This window comes from Halichoeres trimaculatus, unplaced genomic scaffold (genome assembly GCF_033239565.1).
Source record: "Halichoeres trimaculatus isolate MK-OKI-2021-1 unplaced genomic scaffold, fHalTri1.1 fHalTri1_scaffold_8, whole genome shotgun sequence".
Taxonomy (NCBI): Eukaryota; Metazoa; Chordata; class Actinopteri; order Labriformes; family Labridae; genus Halichoeres; species Halichoeres trimaculatus.
The window spans coordinates 12,377,675-12,403,559 of NW_027437186.1; the positions used below are offsets into that span (position 1 = coordinate 12,377,675).

Sequence of the window (25,885 nt, forward strand, 5' to 3'; positions counted from 1 at the left end):
TAAACTTCTCTAGGACTTCTTTCCTAAAGAGGGGGTATTCTTTCAGCCTCTGTCTGAAATGCTTCATTTTAGCTGCAGTCTTTAAGGCTCCCCGCTCCACAAACCCCCTTCCTTCTGATTGGTCAGCTGTCTGGAGGTCTGTCAGGGGCAGAGCTACCAGAAGACCTTAGTGTTTGAGGCCTATGTCATAAACCAGTCAGGAGATCCTCACGGGTTGACCTCATCATTTACGCAAGTCTTATGCTAGAAGACTAGAACTGACTCTTTTAAGAAATTTCAGACCAATTCAGGGATTTTAACAACACAAATTTGTTGTAGACTAAAATTGTGTGCATTATTGTAAAGAACATCCAGCATTGTTACTTCATATCTACATTTTAAATAAAGAGAGCTAATCCCCTCCTCTTTAACTTTCTAAACTATGGATTTTTTTAAGGATTTCACCTTTTTTTAAATCATGATTCCTTTTTTTTTTTTTTTTTCAGTATTTCAACAGTGTGGCCCATATCATCGAAAATCACAAGAGGACTCCTCTTGTGCTGATTGACAGTCAGAGCAACAGCAAGGACTCCACCAAACTGTGCCACCCTGTGAAGCCCTAAATGAGCAAACAGACCGCTGACTGGACTTGTGCGTCCCACCAGCTGCTGCTGCGTTTACCAACAGACTCCTGGCTCTCTGATTTCTCTCCTCCTGGATCAACTGAAAGTTCTGTTTGCAGGTGTTTGTGTGCTCGTCTAGCCTGCACGGCCGGCCCTGCAGAGCAGCAGCAGCAGAACCAACCTGGAGGACTATTTGACTCATGTTATATAAAGGTGTTCTACAGCTCAGTGTTTCCAAATGCATAAAAATGACCGTGACATGGTTGGACAGGTTATTTCTCTGGGACTTTGCAGAGCCTGAACACAAGTTTGTATATTTTGTTTTTAATAAAACTCTTGAGTTGTACAAGTCACATCTTCAGTCATCACAAAATGCCACCAGGAATTGACAAACTGGTTCATTTACTTTCTGGTCAACATGTAATGCTATCATACGCATGCACATTTTGTTGCATAACAGAGAGTCCTAGGCACTTAGTGAAAATTCTCTGGTCATACTTTACAGTACCTCTATCTGGACTATGTACAATTATAAATCTATCTGGATTTAAAAAGGTTTATATACACAGTGAAGTGTTCCCCTCAGGAACAAGGATGCAGGACAGGTGCTTTTGTCCACAAACATGCACACAGGAGCCACCGTCCCCCCCTGCTGGGAATACTGAGGGACTGAGGAAATGTTGAGCCACAGCAGGACTCTGGCTGAGATTGTCAAAGGCTTCGGCCTGATAACGTGAGGTAACGGGAAATATTAACCCTCCTTTCATAGTGCAATTAAAAGATAAGATTATCATTTCAAGTCAAAAAAGAGGAAATTCAATTAGAGAAAAACAAATAATCAGATCACCTAGGCATCTTGCTTCCAGATTAAAAAAGAAATTATCTGCTTGTACTTCATTGACATGACAAAACACAGGTTAACCTTGTTAAATGAATGAGTATTAACACTACATTTGGACTTTTTTGGAGTTAAAAAAAAGGTTTTACATATAAGCTGATTCTTCCGAGGGCCCCAAAAAACACAAAACAGAAGCATATAAAGGCTAACCCCTACCAGTTATAAATAAATGTTGAATAAAACAGCTTATTGTCCGTTTTTCTTTATAAACACACAGTTTTGGTATATCTGAGTAACTTGTGGGTCTCTGCGTCCCCTTCCACAAACATAAATACGATAGCTACCACACTGTAGAGCCTACCCGTACATTAACTGATTCATAGGTGGTATGGCAAATATACAAATTACAGTGTTCTATAAAAGATTCCTTACGACAGTGTACTTAAATCACCTTAAATAAAGCTATTGCATTGACAAAATATAGACTATACAAAGAACTGAATTATTGACACCATGTCCTTTACAAATGATCGGGACTCTACAGAGAGTTTATACGAAGCTACTGAAACAGGGGAGAGACAACAGGTAAATGTTGACCCTGAGAATGTGTCCGTTACTCCTCTAAACCAACCGACCAATCAGAATTAAGACTTTAAAAAACTAAGAAGACTGGCGAATATCAATTAATGTGTTGTATTGCAAACTTTCCAGACCGTTCCATCCAGTGTGTGCGACGTTTTTTTTTAAGTGTTTTCACAGTTTGGCCGTTTCCACTCCATGAGATGTCGCTGCCGATGGACCATCCACGTGTCCTGACATGCAAACACCCTGCCACAAAACCAGCAGCTGAACTTTGTCCCTGTGTCCCTGCTGGGAGACACAGCGTCCACCACTTCGTACTTCTTCTTGCTCAACCTACGAAATCTCATCCTTAATAAAAACCTCTCCTGTACAGAATTTTTTGCAAGCCCTGAATGATCCTGTGGGACGTCCGTTTCTGTGACTTCTCCATTCATGCCTGAGAGAGCCTTCACAGTCCTCCGAGACAGCACCACCTTCTGCACCTCTCCTCTGTACCTATTGATGACCTCCATGATTCTGGCCACCTCAGGGATGTCAGCATCTGGATGGTTTAGCACTACGACTGGCTGGTCTCCTGCTGGACGCTTCACCAGCTGAGAGGGGTTTATGGCTACTAGCTTCAAGGTCCTCTCCAGGGTTTTAGGGGCCGGCTGTGACCGATACTGAGAGGCTGTGGAGGACTCGTGTGAAGCGGGGAGAGCTGGGCAGGAGTCTGCAGGCACATCTCTGTCTGACGCGCCAACAGTCTGCTGCGAAATGACAGCAGGGCTTACATCTTCAGAGATTATCCCACCTGTGAAACAAAGGGGGGAAATAATCAAAACAGGTTCAACATTAGGCTAGATAATATCTGAACACGATATTTGAACACTGATCGATAGTAAACAGCGGGGGTTTAGAAAAAGTAAAAGTTGGTGAGAATCAATGAGTACTGTAGTGTCGATCATTGAAAGCTTGGGATTGCAACAAAAAGCTGTACCAAAAAGGAAGCTAGGACCAGCTAAAGAATGAACGTAGCTCTTCCCATTTCATTGCAATTTGTTTGAAATTTAAAATCATGAACTTTCTCATTTTAATCCACCTGAACTGAACTTTGGGCTTGTTTTAGTCTGAACTTGCAAAACTCAGCAAGTCGAGCAGTAAACAATCTCAATCCTCCCAAATCCCTAAAATTGATGAATGAATCTCTTCACATTTTTGTCGTAGAAAGGAAAACTTTCCTCTGCACCTGAAAAGGATTTATTCACCAGACTCAAAGTGGACCAACCAGGTTAGGACTGAAGGGTAAGAAAGGGAATGACCCCAGAGACTGTGCACTAACAGCTCAAATACTGTCTGAGTATGAAAAACAAATTTCCTCAGATGAAAAATTTTATGTCAGTCTAAATTATAAGGAGCAAACCTCAAAGAAGGTGAAAGGTCAACTTTCATACATCAGAGGAAGTTGTCAGTGATACGTGTAACCTCTGTTTCTAAATCTAACTGCAGGTCAAAGTCACCTCTCTGGTCTGCTCTAATGTTTCTTTTCATCAACTTCTAAGTTTACTGCTTGGTCAAGTGCATTCCTTCCTACAGTCACAGAAACTTTTTTGTGTCCCCATGAAAATGGATACGGGACTAAGTGGAATAAGAGAGTATGTAGAAGGTCTTCAGATTTATACCATCATACAGTTAACCCTTGCATACTTCACCAGTGAAGACATGATAATGTGTCGCCAACCTGAGGCTTTCTCTTTAAGACAGTGAGGAGATGCTATTAATGTCTACTGTGTACATGTTTGAATAAATACACCCGCCCTCTGAACTCAGACTGCTGGTTAGCAGCATTAAGCTAGTCAAACTGTTTCCCTGCACTGAGGCCAGAGAGCTGAAAGAAGGAGCACCAACAGACTACTGATCGAGTAAAGATGAGCTGATGAGCTGTTGGATGGAAACCTGTATCCAACTCAACCAAGTGGAGCAAAGACAGGGCTCTCCACAGCTGTTGGCTAGCTCAGTGTACCTGTAACATCTGTGCAGGCTAAGAGGGGATTTTTTAGCAGCTGGACACGCAGTAAACAGACCAAGGTCTGGACTTTCACCACAGCATGCTGACATGTTGATTTCCTTGAACATAGCATTTTATGTGTGTGGGGGTGAGCGTATTGGCTGCTCAACAGCACACTAATAGTTAACAGCCTAAAACTGTTTATCTTGGTTTAACTGTTGTTGTTTTGTACTTTTACAGTAGTTCAGTAATGTTCACAGTGTGTTGACTATTTCATTGGTCCACTTTTGCTGGAAGAATGTTTTATGTGTCTCACTATGTGCTACATACCAGCACCAAAAACAGACGCCATTTATTACTGAAGAATGTGAAAAACTTTACATTTAGACCACAGTAGGGTTATGGACAAAGGTTTTATATGTCAAGAGGATTTACTAAGCAATTTATTACTTTTAGCCTGTTCTAGCATTAGTCTAAACTTTTATAATATCTCTTAGTAAACAAAGACATTATTATTGAATAGCATATCTTACAAAAATGGATTAACAAGGTGGATTGTTTTCAGAGAGGAGAAGCTTTCTGAGGACAATTCAACCTCCAACCAATTTTAACCACAAAAACATGACAAGTATTAATAAACCAACCCTCTTAGAAGTTACGTAAATGTTTTTATGAAATCAGTTATTTGTTATTAAATATCATCTTGAAGTGTATGCAGAATGTTTAAAAATTATTTTAATTCGAAAAAGATTTTTGTTGTGCTCGGCAGGTCATGGTGTAGATATCAATCTTTTCTCTCAATTTTTGGGCCAGTTGGTTTAAAAGCATTTCAAATTTTCTTTTTACAGTGTAGCAGACTGCTAAAATCAAATTTACACTTGCTTATTGGCGCAATATCAGATTATTTATGACAAACATTGGTGTAACCTCTGTTTGTCTTCTGACATTTATCAGTTTCACTAACCGACCACATCTTTCACCCAAGCACTCAGTCTATGGTCCTGATGTTATGTAAAAAAAGCAGAAACTAATTGAGATTTTTAATTTGAACTAAAGGTTGTAAAAATTTTCAAAACTGATGCTTTTGAATTCCAGGTGCCTTAAAACAAACCAATCTGTAATATTTTTTTGTTTATGAGTCGCAACAGTGGTAACACCAAAATGTATAGATAGAGAGATCTACAGTCATGTTTCTTACCTAAAACTGCTGCAATTAAGTACAGAGAGAGGGTGTTGGTAAAGAAAACAAAGTGGTCAAAGGTAAAGGAAAAGGACACTTTTCCGTGTCCACAAATCTACAAATCTCAAGTTTTCTTTTATTCAGATGTCGCCAACAGATGTTTATTCCCTATTTTAGTCCCTCAAGTGTCTTAAAAAGGCACACGTCACATACGCTTAAATAGGATCACCTGTTCAAGTGCTAATTAATGCTTATATCAGCCAATCACATGGCAGGAACTCAACGCATCAAGTAGTATAGACATGGTGAAGAGGAGCTGCTTTAAACAGCATCAGAATGGAGGAGAAAGGAAATTTAAGACACTTTGAATTCTGTTAGCTCCAACCTGCTGGTTGTTGAAAGGGTGCTTTATGTCACTCGCACATCAGCAGAAAGACGGAACGACCAAGTAGTAGTAATAGTAGTAGTTAGGGGTGTAACCAGGGTTGGAAATTAAATTTTTGACCTACTTGCCAAGTGGCAAGTAGGTCAAAAAAGTTACTCGCCAACCAGATTTTCAACTTGCCAAATGTTAAACCCAACAAATTGCTTTACTACTGTACTCAGACATCATTAATCACATTTCAGGCATCATAGTAAATCGTAATATTAGTCATTCTGTTCTAAGTCAATTGTAATGTATAAAAACCTTAAGTATTAACTGTATAAATCTAAATGTAGCAATAAGTAGTAAACACGTGATGTAGACTTAATCTGTTAATTAATTTCATCTTTTCAAAACGATTGCCTGTTCTTGGGTGCATGACATGCTGCCATGATCTACACTGTTCTTCAGTTAGCTTCTAAGTCAGAAGGTTCTACTCCACCAGAATCGGAGTCCTCAGAGTTCTCAGAGTCAGACAATTTATGCTTTCTCTTCGTCACAAGCACTCGGCTCTTTGATTCGCCCCGTCTCCGTGCGGAATTCACGTAGAATCACGTAGGACTGGGCAATATGGCCTAAAATAAAATCTCTGATTTTTCAACAAAAAATTCGATTTACAATTTTTTGACGATTTTTTTTTCCTTCTAAAGAAAACAATAAGTACAATTGACAGCGATAACTCAAAACCAGTTTTTGTTATAATTTTGTAAAAAACTTAAAAGTAACCTCTATTTGACTTTTGGAATTTAATTTTCAGCTTTTCTTCTGTTTGAGTAACTTCATTTTGTAGTTTTAAAGGAGGCAGACTTGTTTACATTCACAGTGAAAGCTGCACCATTTTGTACATTTTGAATTTAAAAATACTGCTTGGAAAAGCATGTACAGTACTGTTTCAGTGCACTACAGTACTATTCAGATATATTCTACTTTTAAATGGTCTATTAAAAAAAACCCACTTTGTTTCTGTCTAGTTTTATTTTTTTTAAGGCTGTAGCCTGTTTATCCTTTAATTTAAATACAAAACAATTGTGTAGAAATAAATGCTATTTATTCTAGTGTGGGCTCATAAAATGTATGCCTCCCTGCATAAGTCAGTGCCCTGGTTGGGGCACCCCAGTCTAAATAGTCTGGTCCGCCCCTGCTTGACAGAGCGCACCTCGATGCTGGTTCGCTCTGTTGCTCTGATCATCAGCGGATGGATTTGCTGAATGGAGGATTTGGTTGGTGGGACAGAGGGAGTTGCAGGGAAAGACAGAACTCAGCTTTCCTCCGGTAAAAGTCAAACAATTTCTCAGTCATGTCTGTCCGAGCAGCGCGCCGCTCTGTTACATTGCCTATCGTCGTCCCGTCTCCCTCCCCGCAGTCTACTTTCACAAATCATGATCCGTCCATATCACCATAAGAGGGGATTTTCTACAGTAGAGTTGAGGGTGTTCTGATATAAACTAATGTATATTTCTTGACTGTCTAAATCTCAAAATGATCAGAGAATTAACTTAGAAGAGCAGCAGGTTTTACGCACATCAATCACATCATCAATAATCTGCAGATAAACCTGAAAGGGTCCCGGCTTTGTAAATGTTTCAGTCAAAGATCTAAACAAACTCCCGAAAAGAGACAGATAGAAAACAAAGGGTTGGAGGAAAGGGATTTGAACGTTTACTGACGAGAGGTCTAGTTTATATCAACCTCTTGGGGCTGTTGATACGGACTAGAAGGAACACGTCTCCGTCAAGGTGCTGGGTGTCAAAGACGCACAAAAACATTTTTATGACATTTAGGTTTCTGTTGTTTCGTTAGTGAAATGTTAAATCACGCTGCACACATGCAGAGTCGGCGCTTGCTGCGGTATAAAAGGTGCGCAACAGCGGGGAGAAAAAATTAGAATTTTTCATTTTTTTAAATCGTCCACAAGGAAAAATTCGAATTACTTAATATAATTGATATTTCGCTCAGGCCTAGAATCACGCGAGAGGCACGTCTGCCTGTTAACGGCAGAGTCTCGGCTCTCCATATTTACAGGCAGAGATATTAATGAAAATATATCGCTATGTAGAAATCACGCGGGGGTGCTTGATCCGACCTCAGAGGTGTGATACTTTTTGGGAGGTATAAAATTCATAAACTCGTCATGTGGCAAGTCGGCTAAAAATCCTTGTCGCCAAACGGAGAAAATGCTCGCGAGTGGCGAGTGCTAATTTCCAACGCTGGGTGTAACGGTACACAAAAATCTCGGTTCGGTGCGTATCTTGGTTTTAGGGTCACAGTTCGGTACATTTTCAGTACAGTATGGAACAACGCAAAACCATTTGCTTGTTTAGCATGTTTATTAAGCCAAAAACTTGCCATTATACAGCGAGGGGGGAGGCTCTTCAAGCCCCGGTTGGTCGTTAGCAGCAGCCATGATGCACAATTCAGACACAAGCTCCTGTGGCTACGGAAGCTCTTTGATATTCATCTTCTGATTGGCTCACTGTGAGACGTCACGTACACATGATATGCACATGATCGCAAAGCACGAATCACAGACCACTTTCCTCATGAATATTAAAACGCCTTCCCTGCTCAGCCAATCATAGACGAGTACTCATGGGAATATTAAAGAGCCATGTGCAGCGGCTAACGTAAACTTACTGTACTCGTTCGAATACAGCACTGTACCCAGCCGAACGGCATTATGGAGCAGTTCAGCACGGATACATGTACCGTTACACCCTTAGTAGTAGTAGTAGTAGAAGAAGTAGTAGCAGCAGTAACAGTTTGCAAATTGCTGGAATGTGTCCTACTATTTAATTTTAAAATAAATGTATTCCATTGTACTTATAGCGACTGTCCCCAGCCCCAATGTCAAGAAAGCGCCACCGCATTTCAATCCAAACCATTATGTGCATGTAGAAGCTGTAATTTGCAGTCTTACCCTGTGGTGTAATGGCAGGCCAGGACTCAGGGCTCGACTTGTTGTAGCTGCTGTGAGGAGTCGCTCCATCAGTGGCTCGACTTGTCTTCTCACCAGACACATGGTCGTCCACGCCATCGCTGGATGTTTGGATGCTCTCAGAGCACAAATCTGCAGCCCTCCTCTCTGATGGACTCGTCCTGTCCTCCTCTGTTTCCACAGACTTCTCTGCGTCATCTTGTTTTACCTTATGTTTCATGCTGTCAAACTCGATGCCTTCCATACTTTGAGACCTTTTAGGCTTTCTAGCAGAGCCAGGGGTCAGATTTTCCTCCGCTTTTGACCCTGATGTTGAAATGACAGCTTCAGACGGGTCAGGCAGGTCAGGTTTGGGAGTTTTGGTCCATTTCTTCAGGTGCACTTCCGGCAGCAGCAGTGACATCTCCTCAGGTGATGCTTGAAGGTTTGGCAGTTCATGATCTGTCGGACTTCCCGCTGATGGAGACAGAGAGCTCTGTGACACCCACTGCTTCTCCTTCACCGGGTTCTTCTTCAACACGATCTTCAAGGCCAATGCTGCAGATTTCTGATCCACTTTTTTACACCTCGTCTTTCGTCCACGTCTCCTTTTTCGTTTCTTATTTTTTGGTACAACTTTATGAACAGGCGCCTGCTCCACAAGCTTGTTGGAGGTGTTATTCCCGTCTTCATCGTGCATAGTTTCCTCTTGTTTCTCATTATGCTCCACTTTGTTCTGATCTACTTTTACTTCCCGATTCTCTCTGTTTTCCTGCATCCGAGTGCATGTGAGCGGCTCACTCTGGGCTGGAGTCGAAACATTGTAAAGATCTTGTTTGGTTTCTAGTGTGCTATCATTTAAATCTGACTGACATCCATTCTGGTCGACCACACAGTGTGCATCCTCAGCAGCACTTTCAAGTGGAACACTTTCCTTTTCTGATGATGGCATTAATTTTAACCTCTTGGCATATGTAGCACCATTTTGAGCGACAGTAATCTTGTTTTTTACTGTCAGGACGGTGAGATCGGAGGAGTTCGACACGATGCCGTTCTCCGACTTCGAGTGGAGATTCATGTCTTGAGGGACGTTGGACAAGACATTTTTAAGGGCATTGGTCCACCTTTGGTCACCGGTTTCTCCAGCGACAGATTTCATAAGAAACTGCTGCGTCTCCTCCAGAGTTGTTTGAGGATCTGACAGATGGCAGTATTTATCCAGGAATTCTTTCCCCGGCAAAGAGAGGCAGTCCTCTGTCAGCCAGCACATTTCTCTAACTGCACTTCTTGTTAGTCTCGGCTTCATTTTTGGGATTGGGGGGTCATTTGGTTTCATTGCTATGGAATGAACCTCCTTCTCCTCCTTCTTGTCCCTCCTCTGATTACCGTTCTGGCAGACATGAACAGCTTTGATGTGCTTCGTAATCAGCCATTTGTAAGATGCCTTGTAGCCACAGTGGGGACAGCACAGAGATTTATCCTTGTCCTTTTTGTGCAGTAACAGACCTTCACCAGCTCCTTCCAGGCCTACATTATGAGCGTATATGTGCTCTAAAAACACTCTGACATCACCTGTTGTAAAGTTCGGACACGTTTCGCAGAAAAACTTGCCGTTTTGGCAGTGACACAGAGTCAGGTGTGCACTAAACTCAGGCCACGTGCGTTGAACATTGTCATTACAAATGCTGCAGCTAGAAAAAGTGTCTTTGTGGCTTAGCAGATGAACCTGAAGGTAGGAGAACTCATGTGTGCTATAGCTACACATATGGCAGAGGAACACCGGTGGGCTCCCCCTGTGTTTCTCCTCAAAGTGTCTCACCAAGTCTTTGGGAACATATTCCACATTGTCCCCACACTGAGAGCACATGAACCTGAGTGTATTTCCGTTGTCGTTTGTCCTCTGTTGTGCTTCCGGGGGGGGCTTCTTTGATGAAGGCCACACTGTGCTTTGCTCCCGCTCCCCTGCTATCTTCTTTGGTCCATGCTTATCTTCACTTTGCATAGTCGGGGGCTGAACGGCAGTCTTCCTGAGGTGGAGCCGTTTGTGCCAATCCCTATTCTTCTTGGTAACACGCCGTTTGTAATCCATTCTTCAGGTTTCTGACAGTGGAGGGAAAACACAAAGAATCACTGAAACGATGCTAAAGCAGCCCCAAAGCCAGTGCAGATACTCAAAGAGAGGCAAACTTTGGGATTTTGAAAGGTACTTGCTAGTTCCTGCTGTGTGTTGAGACTTCTCTGTTTTACAATGCCTCAGGCAGCAAGAAGTGTCATCGTAGTAACTTACAAATAAATAGTCCTCTTTAGATAGGTATAAGGTCTATCATTTTTGGGGTGAAAAAGCTCTTCTAAGATGTTGTGGAGTAGCTCATTATAAGAAATATGTCTACTGCAGGAGTTACAATAGCATATAGCAAGTAAACTAAACTAGAAAGCCTCTTGCTTCCCTGAAATCATGGTGGTAGCATCATTTAGCCTTCTCCACTGGGTCTCACAACAACAGTCTCACAATGATGATGTAATGACCTCAGAAACTTACTAAAATGTTTAAGTCGTGGCCCAAAAATGCTCCTATTACATTGTTAATATGACTGCTGAAAATAGATTTCCCACACTGCCTTTGTGAAATTAACCCCAGCTCTGCAAACAGTTTTCTAGCTGCTGTTCTTTATTTATACACATGGGGCTGATAGGAGAAACGGGGAAGATGCCATTCCACTGCAACAAAAACCTAACTGAGACCCAAAAATGAGAATGCATTCTGTATACTGGTCAAAGTATTGCTCTAAAGAATCAAAAATATCTGTTTTTTCCCCCCCCGAAATGATGACATAAAAATATCTAAATGTTTCAGGATATCTTTTTTACACTGCACACCTTATATGCTAAATAGCATTCTGACATACTAATATCACAGCTACTTGAAGCTTGTATAGAGATAAAACAAGTAAACAAGCCCTCTGGCATTTTTTTTTGTTTTTTGCATATTTATAGTTTAAATTATGCAGTGTCGTTAGTGAGCAACTGTAGAAAACTCTGAACGCTGCAAAATAGGTGCAAACTGAATGAGTATAGAGCAGTTTTTTAACATAACGTTGTCTAAATCATTATGAACCTTAATATTTATAAATATGTGACACCCCTGGCTTGAAACACATAAGCAAGCTACATTTACATTTCTCCTCTGCTACCTGTTGCTGGCAATGGTTCAAAATGTCTACATGGATCTGAATTCATCACACGTTGATCAGTCATAATACCTGGATTGTAATCAGCCCCCGGGTGCAGGAAACTGCTCTGAAACACACCTGCTCACACAATAGTTACACTCAGCTTTATCTTCACAACACAACAGTTGAATATACAACAAAATACTTGTGATACAATATGATGCATGATAAAGCGAGTGGATATGGCAGTAGTTTTATCAGATTATTGTGTGCACGGTGCGGCCATTGTGCAGTTAGACTTAACCACAACAAAGTGATGAGACAGCCTGCCTTTGCAACGAGCAACCACTGCCGTCTTGGGAATAGCGAAGTTACGATAAAACTGCCCGGCAGTGAATCGGTTGGAGTCTCCTATCTACACCGTGGAAACACACACGGTGCTATTTAACGTTAGCATGTGAGCTAACCGATTGAAGGCTTTCTAAAACAGCGTTTGAGTGATTTGAATTGACGCGACTGGAGCTTTCAAAGACCAAATAACTTGAGGGATAAAAAGCGTGGCAGGAAAGTTAGTACGAGCTAGTTTTTTAGCTTCACATCGAGTTATCCATACTGGTAAACCAGACGGTTTGTGAATATTAACGCTAAAGCTTAAGTTGTGCGCGTAGTTGTGTCGTTTTTTACCTTTTCTTTTGTGGAGAGCTTGACAGCTCAGCGAGTGGCAGCCATGATGGTCTCATACGGGGATTACAGCCTCTGAGCTGCTTTAGCCTTTAGCCTGCTGGAGCCTCCGACAGAGAGGCGTCCTGTCCCGGGCCTACACACACACTTACCCACACAGATACACACAAAGGACACACTCAAAAACACACTCTCAATGGTAGCCATAATTTACTGTTTAACGTTATACTTCACTTTCTTAAGGTTAAACGAACCCCAAACTGCGTACAAACAGTGTTTACTGCAAAGTTTGATGAATACAGTTGCAAAGAAAAGTATGTGAGCCCATTGGAATTACTATAGTGGTCTCTGGATAAAATGGACATGAGATGTGTTCTAATCTTTATCTAAGCCATAGCAATAGACAAACAGTCAAATAATTACATGTTAAAATGTTTTTATCAGCTCCGCCAAGGAGGTCATGTTTCTGGGAGAGTTTGTCTGTGAACAACATAACTCAAAAACTTAAGAACAACTCTTGGTGAAATTTTCAGGAAATGTTCAAAATGGGAAAAGGAAGAAGTGATGAAACTTAGGAGGTGATCTGGATCACTGTCTGGAACCCAATTTTTTTTTAAGGTTTCTTAATCATCCTGAGATAGAGCTGTTTTCACTTTATGTATAACTCCATGATAAATGGTCATAATGCTTTGTTAAACAATAAAAGACAAGGTCACGATAATTTCTGACAAATGTAGAAGTATAATCCACATCCTGGCAATATTCTGGATACTAAGATCTGATGAAATATGCAGCCTACTTGGTTATCATAATTTTCAACACTGTCAGCTAACAAATTATCATAAAAACCTGCAACTAACACCAAACTGTAGCAGACAGTCTGCTGAAAGGGAGTATAACATTAAAGTAGGACTAAAGTGTTGGTGACTCTAGCCACGTTTACATGAGGAGTTTTTCGTCTTTCCGAATGGAATCTTTCTGAATGACTTTTCCAAAAACAGTAGTATACATGGAAAGGAATATTCCTATCTCTGGTCTACATGCACCGCTATAATTAAACAGAATAGTCAATGGGGCATGCGCAGAAAAACATAAACATCACGTGATTTATCAAAGACGGGGGACAACAGTTTTTTTTTTTTTTTTTTATCACGGACACTTGCAATACTCCGTATTGCAAGTGTCCGTCCAGTCTTGAAATTATGTTCAGTTCTTCAAAGTTTGGATCAAAAACAAACTTTCCTCCAGTGCTGACGGCTCACCACCATTTTCAATATTGAGGAATGTCTCTAGTTCCGTCTTACGTCATATCTGAGCATGCGCTGAAAGAACGCACCCTGACAACTTTCCGTCTGAGTGGATACATGATACCTCAATCGGTTTGGGGAAAGGAATATTCCACCCCTATGAAACCGATTAAATGTCCATTCGGATTGGCGCTTTTCTTTTGGAATGAGGTGTATACAAAGGTTAAATTATTTCCGTTTGAGCAAATAAACCGAATGCAAGCAGAATATTTGGGTCCATGTATACGTGGCTAATCACAATATGCTTGGCAGAGGTCTGCACTCTCTGAGTGCTTTTAGTTGAAATGAAAACATTCACAGCGCTGAGTGAAAAGCGTATGTGAACCCTTTGAGTTAATAGACCCTTTGTTTGGCAGCAATAACCTCAAACAGATGTTTACAGGTGATCAGACCTGGTCAATGGACGTGAGTAATTTTGGACCATTCCTCTTCCAAAACTCTTTCAGCATGATTTGGATGTCTGGTGTAGCCCACTCTCTTGAAGTAATGCTTTAGTATCTCAATTGGGTTGAGGTCAGGACTCTGAGGGCGCAGTCACACTAACCATCCGTGGTTCGCTTTAACTACAGACTGTATCAAATATGGGTGAAGTCTCAGCTACGTCACCAATCTGTTCCTGATACAGAGTAATGAAGGAAATCATTGGAAACATGACTCAAGAGACTTCGAGCCCACTTGTCTGTCACGTGAGCTGTGCTTCTGACCGGAAAAACTCTTGATTTTAATATCTTCTCAACTGTTCAGTTAGAATAAACATTCACCCCTTGTGAGTGTGTGCTGAATGTGTGAAATTGTCAATTCACACTCAAGCCGTTTTTTGAATCAGGCTGTTAACATATATTTTTAATGCTGCAAAGGTCTGTTTTTTTCTCTTGGTGTGTATGTGCTTCCCAGTTTTTCCACAGCCAGCCTCAAGCGGATACTCGATGAACTTCAACTTTTGGCACTTCCACATAGGCTTCTCTTTCTAAACTGTATATTGCTCCTTGGCTTCAACCCTAAAGTCCAGTTTGTTTGGCCAGTATGACCACTACTGTGTTCAGGCATGGTACACTTCCTTGGCTTTGGCACACTTTGGTAAGGTGTGCACTTGGTAAGTCCTGAATGTCCCCTCGGGGATAAATAAAGTATTTTCTATTCTATTCTATTCTAGGGCTTGAGCACAAGCATTCCTTTAATCCATGACGTATAATCCATCCATCATAATCGCTGCAACCACTCCTCTCAACAATCATTTTAAACAGTGGCAGGGGAGGGCTGTGTCAGACCAAAAAGACTTAACATGAGCCAAAAAGTAACTGAAGTTGTAGCCATGTTCTCTGTGTTCTCCTTCGTGCTGACTCTGAAGAGACCACACCTCGTGTAAAGAGACGCTTCATGATGACGTAGGCAGGCCATGCGTGTTATATTATGATGTGGTGACATACGTTCAAGAGGCAGTCATGCTTATGAAGTCTTTCTTATCGGCATAGTGTGACTGCAGGCCGTACCAGAATGGTGTTGTGGGCTTTTTTCACAGCAGTGGCTTCCTTCTTGGTATGCTCAGCCCAGATGTACGCATGTGCCAAGGATTTGTGTAAGTCCAGCTGACATGCCAGGATTCTTCTTTACTTAAATGTGTGTTAAGGGGCCATTACACAACGTTTTACCTGCAAATCTAGAAAAATTATGAAAAAAATCTGCCTGTTCACAGAAATGCTGAGGGACTGAAAACATGTAGTTTGTATGCCAGGCCTGTAGTGGGCAGTCTGATTGACCTCCATGGACAAGACGTCTAGCCAGCTTCTCATAAATAAAACAGAGGAGGGAGAAAGAATATATGCATATTGGATGCATCTTTGCATCATCTTTGAATGCTGATTGTAGAAGTGAAGCAACAGACACACATTTTGTTGAAAGACAGTCAGTAGATTCAGCAGCACAAGCACAACGCGGTAGTCCACCATTGTTTCTGTTGCTATTCTCCGCTGCATACATGACATTTTAAGTTCCCACGATAAAAGTGTAATACATGTGCAAAGCAGAGTGTGACATCAGCATTTTCACAAAAAAAAAAATTAAAAAATGCAAAAGTACCTTTGCAATTCATCCTAAAATTGAGCTGGAGCTTGACTCTGAACATTCTGTGCTGTGTTTTTGCAGTCTTCTTTGCAGGATGGGCATTCCTGGCCTCTCCCGATGGGATAGTGGCAACAGTGCTGAACTTTCTCCATTTATAGACAGTTTGTTTTTATTGAACTGATGAGCATCAAGGTTTTTAGAGACACTTTAGAAACCCTTGACAGCTTTATGAAAGTTAACTTTTAATCTTAAGTCTTCTGAGAACTCTTTTCAATTCGTCTCAGTACAGTGGGCATTTTACGGCATTTCCACTGACTCTTCCTGGGACAGACCCCCAAATAACCGAGACGAGCCGTCCCACTTTTTGGGACCCTTTCGTATGGGTGCCAGACTGAACTGATCTGCTCTCGGAAGGTGGAGCTACAACACTGCAGACCATTGATTGGTCGGAAGAATCATCACTTACCCCGACAGTGGCTGCATTCTCCTGGCGGCACACAGTCTTCTCTGAAACAAAGCTTGATTGCACTTTGTATCAAAGAGCTACATGCCAATCACAGGGAGGATGAAATGCTGCATGTCTTCCATCTACGCTCTTTGTTTACTGTTTCGCGTTTTTCTTCTTTGTTGGATGTATTAGCGGGGTAAACTGTGTCGCACTCCTACAGTGTCACTCTATTGTTTAACAGCTGCAGCCTTCGGCATCCAGCTTACACACTGCCTACCATGAGAGGGCACAGTTTTCCTGTAGAAACGCAAACGGGATCAGGCTTAACTGTACCTAACCGTACTGAACTGAACAGAACCGGACTGCTTGGTGGAAACGCGGCTTTTGTGTGATACATGATTCTCTTAGGGTAATTCTTCTTGAGAACAGCAAATGTAAAACCGGTGTGTGTCCTTTTTTTTTTTTTTTTAGAACAGGACAGCTTTAACCAGCACCTCTAATCTAGTCTTAATGATTGGACTCCAGGTTGGCTGACACCTGACTTCAGTTAGCTCATGGAGAAACCATTAGCTGAGGGGTTCACAACCTTTTTCACCCTGCACTGTGAGTGTTTACATGGTATGTTCAATAAAACACTGAAAAAAATCATATTGTGTTTGGAATTAGTTTAAGCACACGGTGTTAGTCTATTGTTTTGACTTAGATGAAGATCAGAAGACATTTTATGACAAGTTTATGCAGAAATCCAGGTAATTTCAAAGGGTTTACATATTTTTTCTCTCATCTGTTTGTCTTGGGCACATATCCACTTGAAACCACATCCATCAAAGAACTTGTGAAGAGATTTTATTAAACACACTGTTACACAAGTTGATTCATCTCACTGACCCACAAAAGCAAACAAGAGCATCAGCCAAAAACTAATTACCAGTGTGTTGTTTTTTACTGCTGCCAGAGGGTTGATGTTAGATTAGGAGATTAACTCAAGTACAGCCACTTTTCAAATTTACACTTCAGCAAATTCAGTAATGTGTTTGAGTGCTGAAATTCTCAAGGATTAGAGTTTTTATTAGAGCACAGACGCATGGCCTTCACATGAGTGCCAAATAAAGCGCAAAGACTGAATTCTAAGTATACAATATAGGTTGTTGACAACAATACTGAAGTTTCACAAGTTTCAGCAGAAAGATTCATTGTAACAAAGTGTGTCTCTACCAAATACTTCAACTGTTTTGCTGCCTCGGATATCAGAACTCACTTTAACTACACTTAACACACGCACATTTTGGCCACTGTTTTTGAACCCTTGACAGCATAGGGGCATATGTCTAGTGCTTTCTGGAGATGAAAAAATGCCCGTACCAATATTAGCCATGTCAAGCACAAATGGAACAAATGTGAAGTGTGCTGGGGCAAGTGTCCACACAAAAAGAGCATGGCTGTGATTACTGATGTTTCATTAAGATCCCCCTAACATGAGCTTGAGTGGGCAAGGCGTTGTGGTAACAACTTGGCTGAGCTTGATTTTGGGCTTTCAGGGTCACATTGTGGGTCATATGAGCAGCACTGGTGTGGGCAGCTTTGAAAAGACCAGCAATGTGTAAGAAGGATGAAAGTAAAATTTTCATGTAAATAAAGATAGTCCACTCTATCATAAACCTTGGGCATGTTTCAGTCAAAATTCAGACAGTTGTCAAATATAAGGTCCTAACTTTAACTGACTCGTCCTTTCACCCAACATACAGCAGGTGATGGAAATATTCTTTCTGGTGTAGTCGAGGTACTTCAGTCGAGCATTAGGGGGAACAGTTACTGTGTCTGCATCATTTTTACGACAACATGCCAAAACACAAATCAGGAACACAAATGCACAAACATGAAGCAAAATATAAAGAGATTAAAGCAGGAAATCCCTGCTCAACAGAAACACTATCACCGTGCCCAACAGCCTGCACGTAATGTTCCAGTACTGCTTTCCACATGAGCTTACTCTTACTAAAAAAAAAAAAAAACTGCTCACAATCTGAGATTTGAGAAAACATGAGCTACAACTTGAAGTTTCTAGGAGGTATACACATTCACAATAAGAACAAAAAAGAATCAGAGAATAAGATAATGGAGAGTATGTAGATCACACAGGTCACATGGTGTTCACAGGATATTGACTAACCCTTACTTTTCACTCACAATAAACTGTCCAGATAAATTTCAGCTGTGCTCATGATAGCTCCAGTTTAATGCCCAATTTTGACTTGGAGTGTTGGGAAAGTACATACACAGTCACAGTAAAGCTCCTGCCCTTTGTGTTCACCTGTACAGCCGCTTAGATAAAATCAGGAACATCCAAGGAGTGGTTTACATGTGTGAACATGGCTTTACATAGTCACATACTGTTTGTTTTTTGTCATTTTTGTTTTGTGATAATATAATTTGTGTAAAAAGCAGGATGACCTTTGTGCAGCATTTTAACAGAGCCTCCAAAAACCAAGATAATTTTGCTTTGTTGTATCAGTGAATGTCTGATGTGCAGCAACAAATCCAGAAACCTGACGAGTCATTAAAAATCCCCCACCCCGACAAGAATACTTGAATTATACAGCCTAAAGAGGATCTTACTTCTGTAAACCTGATCCAGTGTGGTTTCAATAACATCCTGTTCTCTGCTTTAATGTTTCTGGAGAAAGGGCAGCAGTGGGTGGTTCCTTGGTCAATGGATGTTCTTTCCCTCTACCAAACCTCTGCATGAGTCAGTAGGGGAGGAAGCACAGAAAGAATAACCACCAGCTCCCCCCACCCAGGACACCATTTGTCTTCCTGTGGGAGACGGTGTCAGTCCATTAAGAACAGGACTACCCACTACCTCAACAGCTAGCATCACAAATCCTCTTAAGATTTACGCCCTGTGTGCTGACACATTTTCTGCACTGCTCCTTTATATCCCTTTATATAGCACTGTTTCACTTTATTAAGACAGCATCTCTGCTTCCTCTAAAGAATGTAAAGAAATGCAAAGAATGCCACGATCATCTCAGCCCGTGGAGCACTCTGGGCTGCAACAACATGGTGTGTACAAAGTAATCCAGCGGAGTAATACAGTTGTTCCAGAGATTAATAAAAAAAACAAAAAAGGAAAAACTGTGTGTTGAAGAATTGATTTCCTGTCTCGTCTTTCACAGCGAGTAGGCTTGGGTGCCGATGCTAGCTCTACTGTAAAGTAACACCAAGTTGTGAAAGTGTTATGCTGCCTCCACTTTGCATTACACTGATTTTAAGGATGAGCTGTGAATGCAAATGGCCAAATTTTGAACCTTTGAAGGTTTAATTTTAAGAAAACTGCAAGTTGGAGGACAAAAATGTTTCCATCATGCAGCTTGTTCATGCATGAAATATCATGTAGCTGCTTCAGATGCTTTCCTGTTTGGTAGAATCATCTTTATTCACTCATCTGTGAGGACATCCATTGAGGAAAAACTGTTCTTTTATTTTGGTTTTCTTGTACTGCTTTGACAGCCTTCTTGGAAGTCTAGTAAACATTAAAATTTTATTGCTGCATCTTTTCCACAACATGTCATGCCTCTTGAGCCCCCCTCCCTCCATCTTACAGCCAGAGACGCAGCTGTCCTTTATAAACTGTATAACACTTGTCGATAAGATTAGATTTAAGCACTCTTTTCAAACTAAAAAAAATGTTAAACACAATCTAGATCAAAATTTATTTTGAGAGGCTTGAATACAGTGTCTTTATAGATGTAGCACTGTGATATCTTCTGTTGGTGTCTTAACTGTAAATAAGGAGATTACCATTCGGCAGTCACCATGCTGGTTTTTTGGACCATTTTGACCATATTTGGTGAACATTTGGAGGTGAGGAGAAGTGCCAAGTTATAAAAGCTAAAAACTCTAAGCCTGTCTATAATTCATCGGCTGGTGAGCTGGAGCTTGCTTACCCCTGTGTTTCTAACAGACCGAGATTCTGCAGCTGCGTTTCAATCAGACAAAAGAAGCAGAGCGCTCAGTAACACAGCGGACTTACTGTTCCCTTTCCTGAATCTGAAGTGAGAGGGGGCGAAGGACTTGTAACAAATAACTTGTAAAAACCTGGTCTTCTCATCACTGCAGCCCACTCTCTCAGGGCAAAAGCCAGCAATAATCCTGACTCCTAACTCCTATGCACTGGCTGACTAATAAAGAAATAAACCAAGTTGAATCGCCATAAAAATAACAGAATTTCACTCCAAAGGCCAGTTAGTGCCTCAAACTACACAGAGATCCATCTTACTGCATTTATCAATGCAAAAGTTATCAGACTCTCTTGCTTTTCACCACCATGCAGTTTACATCATAGACATATACAAACACTAGGGCCCCATTTACGCGACAATGTGTCATCTAAAAGCGCTAAAACACAATGAAAAAACTCTGTGTTTACACGGAATCGCAGAGGGACTGAAAACGCTATATTAAGCATGCCAGGCCTGTAGGTGGTGCCATAACTGTCTTGTCCAGACGCCGCTTTAGGGAGATCTCCACCAAAGTAGAGTTGAGCCGGTGTTTTGGTAAAAACCAAGTGCAGAAGTGGATCAACAGATAAACATTTTGCATGTAGACAGTCAGCAGATTCAGCACTACATGCACAGCACAGTAGTCTGCGACGATCGTAACAATGGTACTGTTCGACTGCTGTATGCGCTTGCGTGGAGAAGAGCGTCAGCAATTTCACTGAAAACACCGGCTTACTGTTTACACGGCAATGGTGGTGACAGTGTTTCAGAAGAATCCCACTCTGGAGGCCGTTTTCAAAAGTTTGCATTTCAGGTTGGTTAAAACGCTGTTTCCATGTAAAAGCGAGGCCAAAATGCAACAAAACTTTTGCGCTTCTCCCTAAAAACATTGTCGTGTAACCTGCCCCCAAATGGCTTATGCCTGCTGTGAGCCAATGGTCAGTAATCAGCCAATCATGTGGCCACCATCCTGGGACAGGGTTGCTCAGTCACCAGAGTTGCCAACTTAGCAACTTTGTCACTATTTTTAGGGACTTTTTGGACCCCCCTAGGGAGAAAATTAGAGAAAAGCGACTCGCGACAAATCTAGCGATTTCTTTGGTGGTCGGAGGCTCAGGACAGAAAAAAAGGATGTGGTGACTTCTAGCTACTTTTGGGCGGGCCTTTAGCTACTTCCGATGCTGAGGAGTTGGCAACACTGTCAGTCACTCATAACATTCAATGGAGTGTGGACTTTGAAATAACTGAAGGTTGCTCAATTTTCAACCGGTTTTCAAACGGTTTGGTTTGTTTTATACCTCAGGGATGTAGTTATTTTACTGCATACTTAATATCCATACAATAACTTACAACCAGTGTTGGGTGTAACGAGTTACAAAGTAATGAGTTACAATAACGTTACATAACTACTTTTTTTGGTAAAAAGTAGTGTTACGTGTCACTGCTGAAAATATGGTAACGAGACATAGTTCCTTTTTCAGCTGGGCACAACATTACTTTTCCCAGATACTGGTTCAACAGCAACACTGCCTCAGCTGCGCGCTTGCGCAGTAGTCACGGGCTCTCATTCTACACTGAGGCTGGTACTCCCAATAGCATGCAGTGAGCAGTAAGTCCTCATGGCATTACTGTTTTTCTTGTCAAGTGCTTTGGGGTATTTTTTCAAAATAAAGAGCACAAGAGAATTACCTCCATAGCAGAGTTTTATGGCCCATATGTACTGAGGAAATGAGATGGGGTTCTGCCCATAGTCGAGCACCATAAAAGTTTCTTTCCATAGAGGGTAACTAAGTAAAGGGACTACTTTCTCAAAAAGTAACGTGTAACTTTACTTTTTTAAAAGTAACTCTAGGGACACTTCCCTCTACCGATTGCTCAGTCATGGACCCTGTGGAGATAGAGGCTGGCTGACTGGAGAAGGATGGCCAAGCTGTTGCCTCTGATGGAAATTATTTTTCTAGTTGAAACTTATTATGACATTCTATTTATATATTCTTGAATGTTTTTCTCAATATACTTTATTATATATATATTAATGAAATACATTATCTTCTATTCTCTAAGAAAGCAGGCGCTGAAGAAGAAATATGACTTCACTGATCGTTGTTAGACTTATCATGTGATAGTTACTTACTGTATTTTGCACTGGGGCAAGATTCAAGTACCTAATGTTTGTAAGTTATCTAATTCAAATACAATGTATTCTGGTGCTGCTCCTGTTAGTATAGTAAAACTTCAAATATCTTTAAATGTAACAGACTAAAGATTTATATGATGCATTAAAACAAGATGAAAAAATATTTAGAATATAAATGGATTACTAGCTTTTCCTGTTGTATCTATTTTATTTGACTTTCGGATGTAATGCAAGTGTGATATTTGAACCAACAAACTTTTTTCAGATTTGGACTTAAACTCTTTACAGCTAGTGAATCAGTTAAGAAGTCATAATCTGTGTAAGAACAAGCATGCATACATTGTGCCTGTTACCATCACTGACCAGCGTGTTGGCTTGGGGAATCTCGTTATATTTAGAAATGTATAATTGCCATTGTGGCTCTAAAACCAGGATGGAGACATATAAAACATCAAACTCAAGCCCTAAAACAAAGGAAACATCTCTGGAGCTCAATCCAGATCTTTAGCACACCACAGCTTATACAAGTTATTAAAGCGGTAAGCCATGTGTTGTTGTCTTCAAATATTGCTTAATGAGCTTCACTTGTTCTGAAGCCTTTAAAGTCCGCTGCTGCACCCAGAGGAGGTAGGTTTTCTAAAGCAGGGACTAATGCATTGATGCCTTTCACACAAATACACAAACTCTGCCTGTAATCTGAGTGTCATGATTGATCACCTCTAAGGTTCATGTGGCCTCGATTGCTCAATCTTGTCGATATGCCCTCTATAACATCAGGAGGATCAGACCCTACCTGACACAACAGGCCATGCTGCTTCTGGTACAGGCCCTTGTGGATTTCATGCATCAACTACTGCAGTTCTCTTCTAGCAGATCTTCCTGTGTGTACATTTAAACCTCTGCAGTTGATCCAGAATGCAGCAGCACGTCTGGTTTTTAACCAGGCCAAAACAGTACACATCACCCCGCTGTTAATCTCTCTTCACTAGCTTCCAGCAGCTTGAATCAAATTCAAAGCTCTTCCTCTGGCTTACAAAACACTGACAAGCTCCTGCCCACCTGGGGTCCCTTATCCAGGTCTGCACTCCTTCTCGCCCACTACGCTCTGTTTGTGAAAAGATGCCTGGTTAAAGAAAAAGGTCAGGCATAGCTAAAGTAAACCCTCAAGAAGGTCTTTTAGGGCTACTGTGGCAGTAACTTGTCAGCCACAGGGAGCTTTAATCAGATGTTTTACGACACTGTGACCAAAGGTAAATTGGCACAGATTGTGGATTAGCGTGCTCTTTCCTTATGCCAGATGATTGCAGAATCTGATTATTGTTTTGATCTGAAGCAGCGCTTGCTGAAATGTAGGACAGACGATTTTTAGGCCTGGAAGTACTCCAATTTAAAGAAAACAAACTGGCATACACAGAAAAAAATATAATTACTTTTCTTGGTCTACATTGTCTTTACTGTTTAGCTCCAGCATCTTTAGCATATCACTAACATAGAGATCCCGTATACGGCTAAAATAGACTGTTTTCTCATAATTCCAGGTATGCAACATGTTCATAAACCCAGAGAGTTTGAAACCTGGTAACTAGTCATTAAAATAGTTTGGTTGATGTATTATCTCTTTTTATTGGCTGATCTATGCTGCTCTCATTGTAGAGGGGTCTTTTGGTTTCCTGTGTCCCAGATGTGACTTCCCCAGCATATATCTTAGAGAGTCGCCATAGCTGACTGTGCTCACCATAATGAAGCATTTTATCATTTTTTATGCCAAATGAAATACCAGTTTTGGATGTTAGACAACACCATTCCTCAAATTCAGTGTTAATGCCTGTTTTGTTTTGTCCCTATGAGAAATTCTTGGTTGTCTTCAGAGTGTGTGGGTTTGATGGTCTGCTCCTTTGACTTCATGCTGAAATGTTCATTTCATGAAATTTACACATTTTTTTCAGACCTGGCTCACTATCTGGTCTTCTTTTCTCTCTTTTGCTCAGTCTTTGTCATTACCCCTCTGCATGTCCTTTTCACTTTGCCACTGTAGCATTTGCATTTAGACACTGATTGAGTGGCTAGAAGTTTCAAAATCGAATCAAAGATCAGCAAACCATGTAATTAGCTGCTGCGTCACTGAATGGCAAGCTAATGTAGCTAGATAACTTGTAAGTTGGGACAGTGTCTTGCATTCTACCAAAAATGCTACATTACAAGTCCAAAAACTTACCAGACGACATTCATCCTATCAGTTTTTCACACTTTACAATGACCCCAAATTAGTCAAAACACTTCCTTACTCTTTGAACTTTTCCTATAATGGGCCAACTAAAGATTGCTAAAAAATATTTTAACAGATTTTTGTCATATCATCACATCCTTTGACACACAGAGACATCACGTGTTTAATTTGATAATAGTCATGAACACTTTTTATTTTTTTAAATTTATATTAACGCTACACCTTTGAAATAAATTTAGCGTAAACCCTATACGTCCCTAACCTACTGGACTCCATATGGAGATTTCCTGTTTGTTATTGCCCTGTCACAATTGGTAATGCAACTTTATCAAAGACATGATTTCAGTTACATGACAGCCCTGCTTGGGGGGGGGGGGGGGGGGGGGGGGGGGTCCACTTTACTGCTGTAACAGAAGAGGAGATAAAAGCACATAAGCTCAGGTGTCCTAGTAATGCACTGCCCTACATTACACAATGGGACCTAACCTCTGACTGGGACCATGGTTTTAAAAATAGAAAATGTACTTGGTGGGGAAAAACACCCTGAAAATGAACCTTAACTTGCAAGGAAAATACCTGTCAGGGTAATAAATCAAGTAGAGAATGGTCATTTTCTGACTGCCCCCTGATGACTGATATAAAGAAAACATGTGTATCTAATTGTATTGTCGAGGATTGTGTGAGGATCATGTCAACAGCTGGTTTATCAACCCAGGAGGAACCAGGTCAGCATGACCCCTTTGTTGAGACACAAGGCAGGAAGCCTTGCTATGAACTGCTGCAGACAGTCAAGGCCAGTTTGTCACATTTTTAGCTCCAACACAGACTCTAATGCAGGAGTAAGTGATTGCTATATTTCTTTCTTTTTCTTTTCTTTTTTTTTTCTTCTCTAGAAGTGATTGTTTTTCAAAGCGTTTAAAGAAAAAATATAACCAAGAATTATTTTTCATCCACTTCTTTAGAGTGGTCTAATGAGTATCTTACTTTCTCCCTGGATATTTGTTAAATTGTGTAACACTGAACGCGGTCAGCTGGTTTTTAACTTGGGACTGGCTTCCTCCTCCTCAGTGCCCCATATAGAGCGATGCATTTATGTACAAATCGGGAACTCTACTTCTCAGATAAATGAATTCACGGGGGAGCGGGAAATCACAAACCTCCTTGATTAAATCGAGTTTTAAAGATGCTCTTAACTAAACTGTAAAGAAAAGAACAAAAAATATACATTTTAGATCCCCCTAACTTGTGACAAATATTTCTGTTTACAACGTGGGCTCTCTGGCCCTTTCTCGTGTCATTTTCACCCGACCTCGTTGTGAAGCACAA

At 40.9% G+C, this 25,885-nt stretch overlaps 2 protein-coding genes across 11 annotated transcripts in view; one reads left to right on the forward strand and one right to left on the reverse strand.

Annotated features, from left to right (window-relative positions):
• blnk (B cell linker) overlaps nt 1-1,440 on the forward strand; it is a 50,093-nt gene extending 48,653 nt beyond the window's left edge. For all 9 annotated transcript variants that reach the window (XM_074675518.1, XM_074675517.1, XM_074675520.1 and 6 more), the window contains one exon: nt 486-1,440. In XM_074675518.1, the coding sequence (XP_074531619.1) occupies nt 486-602 (117 nt within the window). In that variant the 3' untranslated portion in view covers nt 603-1,440. The remainder of the gene's footprint in view (nt 1-485) is intronic.
• znf518a (zinc finger protein 518A) lies at nt 997-12,559 on the reverse strand. Of its 2 annotated transcripts, XM_074675515.1 has the most exons (4): nt 12,382-12,559; nt 11,788-11,835; nt 8,531-10,627; nt 997-2,815 (listed from the first exon to the last, which is right to left on the reverse strand). In XM_074675515.1, exons 3-4 carry the CDS (start codon nt 10,614-10,616, stop codon nt 2,184-2,186), a joined length of 2,718 nt encoding a protein of 905 aa, XP_074531616.1. In that variant the 5' UTR covers nt 10,617-10,627; nt 11,788-11,835; nt 12,382-12,559; the 3' UTR covers nt 997-2,183. The 2 variants fall into 2 exon arrangements, with proteins under 2 accessions (XP_074531616.1, XP_074531615.1); XM_074675514.1 differs by lacking the exon at nt 11,788-11,835 and having other exon boundaries at nt 1,034-2,815.
• Between the last annotated feature and the right edge of the window lie 13,326 nt (nt 12,560-25,885).